The sequence below is a fragment of the Gopherus evgoodei genome, chromosome 2 (assembly GCF_007399415.2).
Source record: "Gopherus evgoodei ecotype Sinaloan lineage chromosome 2, rGopEvg1_v1.p, whole genome shotgun sequence".
NCBI classification, from domain to species: domain Eukaryota; kingdom Metazoa; phylum Chordata; order Testudines; family Testudinidae; genus Gopherus; species Gopherus evgoodei.
Genome location: NC_044323.1, coordinates 252,034,591 through 252,049,226, shown reverse-complemented (window position 1 = coordinate 252,049,226; position 14,636 = coordinate 252,034,591). Strand labels below are relative to the sequence as shown.

The 14,636-nt window shown below is 42.0% G+C and overlaps 1 protein-coding gene across 7 annotated transcripts in view; it reads left to right on the top strand.

Annotated features, from left to right (window-relative positions):
- Window positions 1-14,636, top strand: part of RUNX1T1 (RUNX1 partner transcriptional co-repressor 1) — a 150,557-nt gene that overhangs the window by 78,886 nt on the left and 57,035 nt on the right. For all 7 annotated transcript variants that reach the window (XM_030553442.1, XM_030553441.1, XM_030553439.1 and 4 more), the window contains 3 exons: window positions 1,880-2,017; window positions 9,064-9,305; window positions 13,234-13,323. In XM_030553442.1, coding sequence (XP_030409302.1) covers window positions 1,880-2,017; window positions 9,064-9,305; window positions 13,234-13,323 — 470 coding nt within the window. The remainder of the gene's footprint in view (window positions 1-1,879; window positions 2,018-9,063; window positions 9,306-13,233; window positions 13,324-14,636) is intronic.

Genomic DNA, 14,636 nt, shown 5'->3' with positions numbered 1-14,636 from the left:
AAGCCTCCCTTTCTCTCTCCTTTCTTGGCATGGCAGAAATATTTTACTTTATTTAGGAGGGCCTCTACTCACTGCTGTGCCTCTTTCCCTCAGCTGCAACATGAGTTGAAAGCTATTTATTCCCTTGTTGCTGAGGTTGGTTGAGGTGAGTGTGAGATGAATTAAACTATTAAGGAAGTAATTAACATTTTGAGGCTAATTTCCAAAGTTCTTTATTTTAAATAAATCATTTGTTGCAGTTGTTGGTTTAAATGTTTCAGCATAGCAATACAGAGAGAGAGTTGTATGGAAAACGTAATTGCTCCCATTATTTGAGTTACCACACTTCACCTGGATGTGTAGATGCTTTAGAATTTCAGCCAGTCTTTTTGGACACTATTTACTATACTACTGAGATTATTGACCTTAGATCTTTACTGCTATGATTACAAAGTATATTCCCTTCCACTCGTAGGGTTCTAGCTTCTCATTCTTAGGGTTTTTTATTTCCAAAGTCTGAAAAAAACTAACTTAATTCTCTTTATAGAAACTGACCTTTTTCAAAAAGAGAAAGAAAATATTGAATATAGCTTCTGCAACTGCAAAACTTTGCAGAATATGTGGCCATGTCATATTTCTGTAGTTTCTCAGTAGTAATGGATTGGGACCACAACATTCTTTGGTATTACCTGTTCTTTATAAATTAAATGAACTGGTATTATTTCTAAGGGTCCTTTAAAATATTTCTATTGAAAATTATATTACTGGAATCCCTCTTGAATACACATATGTGCATGTTATGTATAATATAATGTGTGTCTATATAATGTTATGTACGTATTTGTGTATATCTTGTATCTGTTTTTATCGACGGTTTGAAGGTCTCATCTTCTCAAGAACAAATATTTTCGCAATTTTTTTTCATGAGGAATAACTTTGGAAAAGTTAATGACCACTAAAGGCTAAACGTGATCATCTTACTTACTCCAGGAGTCTCAATGAACTGCTGATGTGAGTAAGGCTATCACAATGTGGCCTTAAATAGGTAAATGGTGTGTTGCTTTGTTTTGCCCATTCTTGATATACAGATTTTAAGATTTTCTTTTTTTTTTCAAATATACCTCTTGAATTTAGGTGAAAAGCTGGTAAAACAGAGTTAAATCTTGTAGTTTCAGTGGCAAATATTTTGCATCAGGAGAATTGTCAAGTCCTTTATCCTCTTACTTCTTTAAATTTCCCGAAATTGGAGGATGCCCGCAGTTATCCTTGATGGTAAAGGTATAGGTTGAAACAGCTGACAGTGTTTTTTATATTAATAATAAACTAGTATAAATGTACGAGTCCCATGTCTGCCAAAAATACATTATGTTGTATGGCATATGGTATTTATTTCTTGTTGATTTAAAAAAGAACCAGGAGGTGGACTGGTAAACCTGGGCAGTAGACAGGCAGTATTAACCCTGATATCCATTATACTTAGAAAGACAAAAGATGAGGAAGGCAGCAGGTGCTACAGGGAAAAACTAGTCATGGAGAGCACTGGCTATGGCCAATATCTCACCTGTACAGAAGCGCTTCAGGTCCAGAGTTGTCATAAGGAGATTTATTACCTTCCTGATTCCTTCAAGTGAAGTGGCATTACTGCAGCTCCAATACTGTTTTTGTGGTAGCATCTGCATATGCTAGAAATAAAAGCACAAGATAATATGACCCTGTTTATAAATGAAGTCCTATCTGTGTTACGTTTCAACAATGTAATCTTGAAAAAACAAGCTGAAGTAGATAAATATGTTTATCTTCTGCAGAAGCTGCTGAAGCTGCTTAGTTCATGGTTAAGCTTTTTATTCAGAACTGATGTATTTGGAGAAATAAAACAGTGTGTTCATGTGGTATGTTACAGATCGCACTGAGAAGCATTCCACAATGCCAGACTCACCTGTGGATGTGAAGACACAATCCAGGCTGACGCCTCCAACAATGCCACCGCCTTCCACTACCCAAGGAGCTCCAAGAACCAGTTCATTCACACCCACAACGTGTAATTAGACTTATTTTCTTGCTTTGTTCCATATTCTTTTGCATGTGTGATTTTGATTCTTCCTGTATGTAAGAAATCAAGTTATGTGAAGGGAACCTTATATGACATGACTAGAGCAGCAATTCATTATACTGCAATAAAGTCATTACGCAAAACTAAGAACACTAAGATTAGTACATTTTAATCTGTGAAGCCAGTCAGTTCAGAGGTGTCCTAATTTATTGGTGGGTTGGGTGCACAGTGAAAGAATAGTCAGTGCTAACTTCCCCTGCACTGTTGCTCCAGTGGTATCATTCCTGATAAAAGAAGTATGGAGACTTTCTTCTCAGCGTTACTGTTGTGGTGTGGTGAAATCACATTCCCTTTTGAATAAATGCGGTGGTATTATTCTGTTTTTGAGGGGGAAAGACAAAGATATTCAAAGATAAATGCCCTTTCCCCTCTCCTTCTTCCTGAGAATAAATTAATAAACATTAACCACGAATTACATTAACCGTCATTCTGGAACTGTGTTTTCTAAAGATGCTGAAATATCTTTTTATCTCGAACCAGTCACTTTGAATCTGGAAATCCCTAGCCTGTGACAATTTGACTTACCTCAGTCACTGTGGACCAGATTCCAGTCTCTGTTAACCTGATATAAATGCAAAAAAATCTGCATTGACATCAATGGAGTTACTCTGTATTTACATCAGTGTAACTGAGATCAGAATCTGGTCCACTATCTGGGTCATTATTCATGAAACACTCTGTTTTCTTTCCCCCGTTTCTAAAAATAAATATTTTTGTCTCTTACACTGCATTGTTATAATATAAAAATAAGAGTGTGTTGACATTTTTTAATATAAATACTTGTGAATCACACTATAACAGCACCATGTTATTTCTGCAACCCTTGTCCTTTGCCCCTTCTTGTCTGTCAGGTACACCATTTAGCACATGCAATTTACCCCTGTACAGAAGGCCAGTGCAAGGCCTCGGTACCTCTTAAATTCCAGGGGAGCCCTATTTGGAGTATTTACATGTGACTTAGATAGTGAATAATATTTGTACTAGCCCTCTGCAAGGCATACATTTCACTCATAGGCACTGATCCTGCAAAGACTTATAAAACTGCTTAACTTTAAGCATGTGAGTAGGCTCAGAGATTGCTCGTGTACTTAAAGATTTTGATGTTCTTTAAGTTGTTGCAAGATTGCAATATTAAATTGTAAGTTCATCAGAGCTGTCACTTGTATCTTATGTGAAATTATGGAGGCTATAAACACAATTATGGAGGCTATAAAACTCTTTATTATCAATAACAAGAAGAGGACACAATATCTCTAGCCTTTGCAGAATTTGTGTTTGTTGGATAAGTCTAGAATCCATGTGAACCAATGCATTTTAGGGGATTCTTTTGTTTTCCTCATGCTGTTGATGTCAAACCTACCTCTAACTTTAAAGCTTTTTAATCTTCAAGTGATCTGGCACGTGCCTATAACAGTGCCAAGTTACAGTACAAACAGTACTGTTCTAGTGTCTGTTTCCCAGGGCCGGCTCCAGGCACCAGCATTCCAAGCTGGTGCTTGGGGCGGCAATCTGCAAGAGGCGGCAGTCCCTGTTGTTTTGCCCCCAAGCAGTGCGCCGGATTGGTGCCGGGGACAGCGGGGGCAATCCGTGTTCCCTTAGAGCAGCAGGCGCATTTCTGCAGTGGCGGCAATTTGGCAGCAGCGTCTATGTTTAGCTGTCCGCTGTGGTTTCAGCTAAACATAGAAGCTGCCACCGAATTGCCGCCGCCACGGAAATGTGCCTGCCACCCTAGGGGCACACGGACGGCCCTGCCGTCCGTGGCGGCAATTCGGTGTGCTGCTTGGGGCGGCAAAAACTGGAGAGCCAGCCCTGCTGTTTCCCAATAATATGTGAATGCCCACAGCCCGAGTGTATCCGTTTCTGGGCCGGTTGGTGTTTACAGAAGAATCACTAACTTGTTCACGGTTTTGTTGAAAATGGCAAATATTAAATTCTGTTTTCTCAACAACACAGACTTTTGCCAACCTTCAAATTTGGCCATCATGGGACTGGGATAAGATTTAAAACAAAAGTTGTGTTTATTTATGTTATTTATTTATTGTGTATTTCTTCCTTTTTTGTTGTTTAGTCCTTACCGTGTGTGTGTGTGTGTGTGTGTGTGTGTGTGTGTGTGTGTGTGTGTGTGTGTGTGTGTGTGTGTGTGTGTGTGTGTGTGTGTGTGTGTGTGTGTGTCCAGATGGAAAATGTACACACAAAGGTAGAGCCTCTTCTACTGCTTCCTGTTCCCTGTGGACACTTTCTCAGGCTTCCCAGACAGTCCCTATCTACTGCTTCCTCTGAACACAGTATTTGCCTGGTTCTTCTGCCCCTTCCCCAGGTTCTGTGCTCCCTGCTTTTCTGAGCCTTCTAAGTCATTCTCCTTGGTCCACTGCCCCTTGTCCGCTCCTGTTTGGACTCAATATAGAGCCCAGAGCAGTGAGTGAGGAGGCAGAAGACATCTGGTCATTGTCCTGCCGGAGAGTGTGACACAGACTCCCATCCTTTCCAAATCCTCACTTACGTTATCTTAGGTACTTATATGGCTCCCATCACCATAGTATCTGAGTGACTCACAATCTTTACTGTATTTAATGTACTGTATTAATTCAGATACCCACCCCAATGCAGCATTAAGAGGAACATGAGTTAGAGCTGCCATGGCTGCTGTCTGGGGCTTCCCAAAGCCAGCTCCTCTCTACTTTTGCCTGGTTTGGATACTGCTTCCCCTATTCAGCACACACACTGGAGTTGTGTCCATAATGGCTAATAGCCATCAATAGCTGTTAGCCAGGATGGGCAGGGATGGTGTCACTAGTCTCTGTTTGTCAGAAACGGGGAGTGGGTGACGGGATGGATCTCTTGATGGTAACCTGTTCTGTTCATTGCCTCTGAGGCACCTGGCACTGGCCACTGTCAGAAGACAGAATACTGGGCTAGATGGACCTTTGGTCTGACCCAGTATGGCCATTCTGAGGTTCTTATGCAGAAGCTCTGCAGGAGACACCCAACCTAGGAGCCGTGTTCCCTAGTAACTTGATGCCACATTACATTTTGATTAAAAAACTAGAACCACATAAAGTGAACATGGCACACATTGCATGGATTAAAAACTGGCTAACTGATTGGTCTTGAAAAATAATTGTAAACGGCATTCTCATGGAGCTGGTGTGTTTCCATCAAAGTCCCACTGGGATCAGTTCTTGATCCTACACTATTTAACATTTTTATCAATGATCTGGAAATCATAAAATTGTCACTAATAAAGTTTGCAGATGACACAAAAATTGGAGGAGTGTTAAAAAATGAAGAGTACAGGTCACTAATACAGAGCAATCTGGATCAGTTGGTAAACTGAGCGCAAGCAAACTATGCATTTTAATATGAGTGAATGTAAATGTATGCATCTAGGAACAAAGAATATAGGCCATATTTACAGGATAGGAGACTCTATCCAGAGAAGCAGTGACTGAAAAAGATTTGGGGATTATAGTGGATAGTCAACTGAACATGAGCTCCCAGTGAAGCTGTGGCTAAAAGAGCTTATACAATCTTGGGATGCATAAACGAGGGAATTTTGCATAGTAATAGAGACGTTATCTTACATCTATATTTGGCCCTGGTTCGACTGCTTCTGGAATATTGTGTCTGGTTCTGCCTGGTGTCCACAATTCAAGAAGGATGTTGATAAATTGGAGAGGGCTCAGAGAAGAGCCACAAGAATGATTCAAGGATTAGAAAACCTGCCTTATAGTGATAGACTCAAAGAGCTTGATCTATTTAGCTTATCAAAAAGAATATTAAGGGGTGACTTGATTACAGTCTATAAATATCTACCTGGGGAACAAATATTTAATAATTGGCTCTTCAGTCTAGCAGAAAAAGGTAAAATACAATCCAATGGCTGGAAGTTGGAGCTAGACAAATTTTGATTGGAAATAAGCCATACATTTTTAACAGTGAGAGTAATTAACCATTGAATGGATTTTCCATCACTGGCAATTTTTAAATCAAGAATGGATGTTTTTCTAAAGGCTAAGAATTATTTGGGGGTAATGCTATGGCCTGTGTTATACAGGAAGTCAATCTATGAAAACAGTGGCCTTGGAATCTAAGAATCTAGTGTTCTCAAAATGGAACTGCTGCCATATCTACCGCTTGGACAGAAATCACTTTGAAAATGCCACAGAATTGTGGTGAATTTGCTGAAATTTAGTGAGAGTTGGCAGTATTCAAAATGGGTGAAAGAAGAGTTGTGATCAAGAAATAGGGATGGCTATGCGAGAGGATAACTCACTGTTACTAAGGGCTGGTCTGCACTACAACGGTAAATTGACCTAATGTGTATTTTAGATGAGGATGTTCTTTTGAAGGATTTATTTAAAAAACTATGTCTGAAGATCCAAGCATTTAAGACTAAAGATGAATACTCAGCTTGTGCATATAAAAATCTGTGCAAGGATTTTTTAGAGATGTGATTTTATAATCTTCAGCAACACTCTAATGGCATATTTTTAAAGCAAATTTTAAACTAAGATCCTGTAGACTAACATGTTCTGAGTAAATATTACAGTAATGTACGACTGTTTTTGTCAGTAAATTCAGAAACTGACAGTATATATCTGGGGGTTGGCAAATGCCAGTTAAATGGCTTCATTACCACTTGAATGGCTCTTTAACAGTTTCAATGTTGTGCTAATAGGTCTGGCAGGCTGTAAGGTTTTTTTACTTTTAAGTACTAAATCCCCTCCATAGGATGACTCACCAGGCTACAGCAGCCTGTGGTGGGAGCCTGCAAGGGTCAGAACCAGGGATAGTAACAAGTGGGAGGGTGCACACTAAGGGCTTGTCTACATCAGAAAGTTGCAGCGCTGGTGAGGGAGTTACAGCGCTGCAACTTTGAAGGTGTACACATCTGCAGGGCATCACCAGCGCTGCAACTCCCTGTTTGCAGCGCTGGCCGTACTCCCGTTTTGTCTCGGGTGTAGAGGATCCAGCGCTGGTGATCCAGCGCTGGTAATCCAATGTAGACACTTACCAGCGCTTTTCTTGACCTCCGTGGAAGGAGGAAGCCTCTGGTAATCAAGCTGGTCTCCTTTCCCGGTTTGCTCTCTCGTTCCCGGAACCCCGAGCAAGCAGGTCTCCTTCCCTGCGGTTTGCAGGGTGGTTCGGGGAACGCGAGAGCAAACCGCGGCGAAGCTGGTCTCCTTTCCCGGTTTGCTCTCTCGTTCCCGGAACCCCGAGCAAGCAGGTCTCCTTCCCTGCGGTTTGCAGGGTGGTTCGGGGAACGCGAGAGCAAACCGCGGCGAAGCTGGTCTCCTTTCCCGGTTTGCTCTCTCGTTCCCGGAACCCCGAGCAAGCAGGTCTCCTTCCCTGCGGTTTGCAGGGTGGTTCGGGGAACGCGAGAGCAAACCGCGGCGAAGCTGGTCTCCTTTCCCGGTTTGCTCTCGCGTTCCCGGAACCCCCCTTGAAGCCGCCCAACAGCGCTGCAGTGTGGCCACATCTAACACCACTTGCAGCGCTGGTTGCTGTAAGTGTGGCCACTCTGCAGCGCTGGCCCTATACAGCTGTACTAATACAGCTGTAACAACCAGCGCTGCAAAATTTTAGATGTAGACATGGCCTAAGACATGGGGATACCCCAAATTTTCGGGTGCCCTACACTGCTGCGTATGCTGCATATGCCTAAGGATGGCCCTGGTTCCACCACACTAGATGGAATATAATGTTCACTCCTGTGTGTGAGGAACAGACTCACTAGAGACTGCTCTGGCAGGTACAGTCTCTTGTGCTCCTCCAGGACACGGCTGTTCTGCACTAACTTTTGTTAAGGGCTGTTGCTTAAATGCTAGTGTAATCTGCACAAGAAGGTAGGGTATGCCCGTTGGGGCCCATCTGCCCTAAAATATGTGGACCATCCCTTGCCCCAAAACTCATCATCTGCTATTAAAGTAGGAAACCCACAGCAGTTACACTCTGCTAGGATGACTGTTTTCGAGTAAGGCTGTATGGGGAAAAAGATGGCCTTAATTTAGTACATTTCTGAAGGATGAGAACAAGAATTTCAAAACTAGACAGGCTAACATATCAACATTAAAGCAAGTGCCCCTTCTCTCTTAAATATATGTGAGTTCTAGCCTCTTATTTTATCATTAATAATGATATGAAAATATTTGTCTCAGGTTCTTACATGGCCCCCTTTCCAAAAAAATCGGAACACTTCACAATCATTTAATATGTTCCACACAACAACATTGTGAAGTAGGGAAGTACTGTCAGACCTGTTTTATAGGAGAACTGAGACGTGAAGAGGCTGAGTCTAAGACCATGTGGGAAGTCTGAGGTAGAGCCAGGAAAAATAATCCGTATATATTCCCAAGGCCCAGTCCAGAGGCTTGGCTACAAGCCTTCAGTCTTAATGATAAATTCACAGTGAACATTGCACCAATTGTACCTTTTTATACAAATCCATCTTTCTGTATGTTAGTGGCTACAAAATACGTGTGAGAGAAAATAGCTGCCTAATTGGGTGGCATAAGGTTAAAACTTCAAAGTCTTGTTTTTATAAACACAGCTGTCGGGTGGGTGTACAAAATTATGATGATAAATGTTCAGATAAATTTAGCCTCCACTAAATATGTGTGCACTCTTTCTTGAGCAGTTTATTTAAAAAAAAAATTACACTAATATAAGCCTATGACAAAAAACTGACCTCCAAATGATGTTTGTTCTGTTCTGAAAAAGTTTCAGGTGTCTGGCATATGTGCATATGGGAGCTAGTGCTGTCCAGATCCATACACCATTTATTACCAGCTTCTGTGCCAGATACATGAACTGTGGAGAGCCATTCTATCAAAAGACTAATTATCTTTAATTATACTAATGGAGTCAAAATATCACCTACTTCATATTTTCACAGTTATACAATCAATTATGAGGTGAAACACAGAAAATGTTAAGCTTATAAATGTTCTTTCTTTCCATTTTTTTCTAACCAGTAACCAATGGCACTAGCCATTCACCAACAGCATTAAATGGAGCTCCATCTCCACCTAATGGCTTTAGCAATGGGCCATCATCTTCCTCTTCGTCCTCTCTGGCTAATCAGCAGTTACCACCAGCTTGTGGAGCAAGGCAACTCAGCAAACTGAAGAGATTTCTTACAACCTTACAGCAGTTTGGCAATGACATTTCACCAGAGATTGGGGAGAGAGTACGTACCCTTGTGCTAGGACTTGTGGTAAGCAAATTACAGTGACTATTATCTCTTTTTTGTTCATAGTAGGTTTTAACTTTAAAAACTGGAAGATTTATCAGTAGTTGTGTAATGATGCATGAATGCACTGTGGTTATTCTGGGAGTATGGAACTTGGGACCAGGAGAACCTGCCTCCCTGCACCCTGCCATTAGAGCTAATAGAAGTAAATCCACTAGCCGTCAGTAAGTAGTAGTCTATTTCAGCCCAGGTCTCCATTAGTAACTTTTGCCTGTATAGTAATTTCAGTTAGGAGTGTGATTTAAAATAAATGAATAAATAAAAACATGTCTTTACTGGCAAAAAAATGTATGTAGAGCAGTTATACCGGTATAAAAATGCTTTTGACAGTATAGCTTATTTTGCATGGAAATCTGTATAAACTGTATAATAGAACAGGGATTCTCAAACTGTGGGTCGGCTTAGACTTGCTGGGACCTGGAGCTAAAGCACAAGCCCTGGGCAGTGGGGCTCAGGTTACAGGATCCCTCCCTGGGTCTGAAGCCTTTTGGCTTCTGCATTGCCCCCTTTTTTCCCCCCACCAGGGGCGGTGGGGCTCGGGCTTTGGCTTTGGCTCTCCCCCACCCAGGGCGGTGGGGCTTGGTTGGGCTCAGAGTTCAGTTCCCCCTGGGGTCATGTAGTAATTTTTGTTGTCAGGAGGGGGTCATGGGGCAATGAAGTTTGAGAACCCCTGTAATAGAAGCTCGATTTTATGAACACCAGTCTTATGAATGGCCAGTTATACAAACCATTTTTTCCAATGATGAAAAGATTGCATAACAAAAGTGCTGTCGATGAAGGAAAAAGTCAGCATGTATTCAGTGTATTGGAAATTGCTTTGCCATGGTTTGAAAGACAAGAGGAGAAGAATGCAGTGCATTACACCATACTGCAACATATGTACCATGCCTACAGTAATATTGAGATGCTTAATTTTATGAACTTTTTATTTTTATGATGGCCTCAATCTTCAATTGGTTTGTAAAATAGGGGTTCTACTGTACTAGCAAAACCATTTTTGCTAATATAAGCTTAATGTACAGTAGGCAGGGGCAGCAGGTTTGTAGAAATTTTGGTGGTGCCCAGAATGCCTAGAGCCCTCCACCCCCCCGCACCTGCCTAAGGCTCTGGGAGGGAGTTTGGGTGGGGGGAGGTGATTTGGGTGCAGGCCCTGGGCTGGGGCAGGGGGTTGGGGTGCAGGCTCTGGGACGGAGTTTGGGTACAGAAGGGGTGAGAGGTTGGGCTCTTGGAGGGGGTGGGGAAGGGGGTCTGAGATGTAGGGGGTAGGGCTGCAGGAGGAGGGATTGAGGGATGCAGGCTCTGGGAGGGAGCTTGGGGATGGGAAGAGGTGCAGGCTCTGGGAGGGAGCTTGGGGGTGGGAGGGGGTGTGTGGGATGGGGAGGGGTACAGGCTCTGGGAGGGAATTTAGGGCAGAAGGGTGGTGTGGGAAAGGGGTGGGGTGCAGGCTCTGGGAGGGGGTGTAGGTGGTGCAGCATTTACCCGGGGCTCCTAGGCAGAGTGGGCCGGGGGCCTCCGCGTGCTGGCACTGTCCTGACAGCTTCCTATTGGCCACAGGGGTGCTTGTGGCAGGAGCAGCACCTGCAGACACAGACCCAACCCATCCTGCCCAGGGGCTGCCAGCCACATGGAGCAAGCAGGCAGGAAGCCGCTCAGGTCTGCTGCGCTGCCAGTGGTGGGTGGGGGCCCCAGGCCATTTTAAATAGCCTGGGGGATGCATGAGGGGGAATGTGCGGAGCTCCCAGGGGTGGAAGGGAGACCCGGCCTCAAACAGTGCTGGAGCCGGGCCCTAGGCCAGGAATATTCCTGGTGCCTAGGCACCACGGGCCCATAGAACTTGCCACCTATGACAGTAGGAGGATTTGCTGGTATTCTTACAACTTTTTCTCACGTAGACCTGTCCAGCGTAGACCTGTAGTCACTTAGGCCAACTGCAAGAGGGCTTTAACATGCCAAGCCAGTGTATTGCCGTTGTATATCATGTCATTTATTATGGTATTTGTATGGAATTCCTGGTATGTAGAAATAATACTTTTTACAATGCTGTTCATCTGTACATTTTGAATAACTTTCCCAGTTTAAAAACAGAGAAGCTAAAATGTGGAGAGGTTAAATGACTTGCCCATAATCACTTGCCATTCTGTGACAGCACTAGAAATTGAACCCAAGTTTCTTGTTATTGCCACTGACAATGTTGCCCCCCATGTACATCTTTATAGCTCATTCATCAGGGTGTGGATATACTAGAAAATAAAATTCATGGTCTGATTTCCAGATGTTACCACTTGAGTTGCCACTGAATTCATCTGGAGCTGCAAGTGCTACCACTGCTGAATATCAAACCACAGATGTCACACTTCTATATGTTTTTGTACAATACTAAAAAAATCTGGTCAGTACCATGACAAATAAACAAACCAACAACAATTATGAATTAAAAGTACACCTTAGACAGTGTAACTTAAATGTTATGCTTCCATGACTTGCAAGGATCTCTACTCTGCATTTAGTTACATACTCAAAACTCCCATTGATTTCAGTGAAAATGTAGGATTAGCTGTGTGCCAGGGAAATTGTCTTGCATGGGCTGAGGTAACTGACAACAACAGTGGAGTCAAAGTCTGTAAAATATAATGAGCATCTGGTGAATGTGTGCTTGAAGGTGACAGTTCTCCATTCTTAGTAACTAAGGGTATGGCTACACTTGAAATTTGCAGCGCTTTGAAGTGTGAGTGTGGTCGAAGCGCCAGCACTGGCAGAGAGCTCTCTCAGCGCTGCATGTAAACCACATCCTCTACAGGTGTAGCTTGCAGCACTGGGAGCCGCGCTCCCAGCGCTGCGGCACTGATTACACTGAGGCTTTACAGCGCTGTATCTTGCAGTGCTCGGGGGGTGTTTTTTCACACCCCTGAGTGCAAAAGTTGCAGCACTGTAAAGTGCCAGTGTAGCCCAAGGTCTTAAGCTTCAAATTTAGGCTTAGTTATATGATTTACTTTGAAAAATGGAACCCTAAGGGTGGCTTTGTGGGATTCCATGTTATTGTTTCTCAATGATTTCCTTATCAGATGTGCTCCTCTGTTTATAAGTAGCACTGTTTTCTAACCTTCCAAATGCCATCTGGGCTCTGGGAATCTAACTGGGACCTTTCCTTCTTAAACCTCAGTGACAACTTTGTGATTTTCCCTTTACTCTGAACTGCCTTGCTTGGGTGTGCACAGGTACAAGTGAATGTAGGTAGTAAATAATTCTGCGGAGTATGATTATCTAGTGTACAATATAATCCTGGATGTGATTTAGTAAGTTTGAGATATATTTGCCAACGAATGAGGAATAAGTGTCTTTAAAAAGTGAATTATATACACCTATAATACATAAGTTAATATGCTCCTGTTACTTCCCAATCCTCTATTGAGAATTAAAATATAGTGGGCACCATTTTAAATTTAAAAATTGTGTTTGTGCTGCCATGGTGCTTCCTATTCTATGTGGATTAGGCAAATTCCGTTTGAACAGGAAGCACCCTTAACTCTTTGAAATCCAAGGGAAATTAGGGTGTTTGTTACCATATAAGAAATGCTTGGCACTCTGGATGCTCAAGCCCTTGCTTCAAGCCATGAACAATGAATGTCTGAGAGTTCAGTGCTGCTCTTTATATACCTAATAAATTTGATTGTTTGTAAAATGATTGACTCTCACTGCAGTGAAACTGTGTTCAGATGTAGTTACATCTATATTTTTAGATGAGTACATTTACTTACCATGTAACAAGCATAATTTTCTTATATTGCATTAGGAGGAACATGGGTATTAAGCAAAATTTTTGTACAGAATATTTCTCTTGTTAAGTGTTTTCATTGTTTATGTCACCAAGACAGAATTTTTTTTCCTCTTACAGAATTCTACTTTGACAATTGAAGAATTTCATTCCAAACTGCAAGAAGCTACTAACTTCCCACTGCGACCTTTTGTCATCCCATTTTTGAAGGTATTGCACAGTTCAATGATCTGGAAACTATTTCAAACCATATTGTTGCTAGGTCGCAGATGTATGTTACAGTTTTTCTTTTTAAAGAGAGTCAGGAAAATGAATCTAACACATAAAGGCTCCTTTCCATAGTTTAATAGATGAAACTCCATTAGAGTCAATATTTTCTTTCTGACCATTTCTAACTACTCACAGAAGTTGTTAGTTCCCTAATTTTGTACACACTATGTGGTTTCTTTTTTATTTTTATGTTAAAGGTGACTGTATTGAGAGGCTTTTTATGAGCAAAATCCTGGAACCCAATTATGCACTCACGAATGCTGATGTAAATTTAGAACACTAGATTTGGCTATGTCCAGTTTGCACAGAATTAGGGTTAGTGTAGACATCTGTTGGTTTACCCTTTCATGGCATGTAACATACTTTCCCTGCATGATAAGAATATGACACACAGGAGGGCTCACAAGCGTCTGATCTTTATTTTCTGACCTCACTCAGATGACTCGGGTCATGGGTACAAAAGTTTTCATTTATCTGTCAAATGGGAGAGGGCAGTATCCAAGTATTGCCTCCAGTGGTGACTTGTATATCTTGCCATTTAAGTGTAAACAAACAAAAAAAAGCCAAATTGCAAATGTAAAAAAGTTATCCAAAAGCCAATGCAGCTAATTAATAAAGCAAATAAAATTGTGTGGCATGGAGATCAGTATAGAAAACCTGGTCCCCCTGCCTCACAAGAAGAATATTCTACCTTTCCTTGACTGTCAGTAACTGCTGCCTCTGAACTTCAGTAGCTTTCTGATCCCACGATCTTGTGTTCTCAGGACATTTCCTTTTGCCTTGTTCTGTTCGCCACTGAGATCTGTTTGTGCTGCTCCCGTTGTTTTTCATGGTCAGTGACTGCGTGGGCTTGTGTTGTGTTTTTCGTCAGTGCATGATCATTGTCACTAAGTATCTGGATGTCAGCAAAAGGCAGAGCCATTGTCTTCCTTGGTTTTATTTACATGTCTTCTGTTCCTCCTGGATAGCTCTGTCATATGACTTTGGTGCAGATAGCATAGCAATTCCCTTGGTAGGCTGAGAAGTGCTTTCTTTTTCTAATCTAATATTCTGTTCCACGTGTAGTTGTGGTAACTCTTTGGCATTCTACTTGTTGATGTTGTATTCTGTTTGAGTTTCTTTTGTAACTGCTTTAGACTTAGTTGTCTTTGGCTCCAGAATCTTGTTAGAAGTTGGCACTAGAAGGTTTTATTCTTCTGCCTATGAGTGTTAAACCAATGAAGCACTGTGTGGTGTGTTTCAACATTCTAACA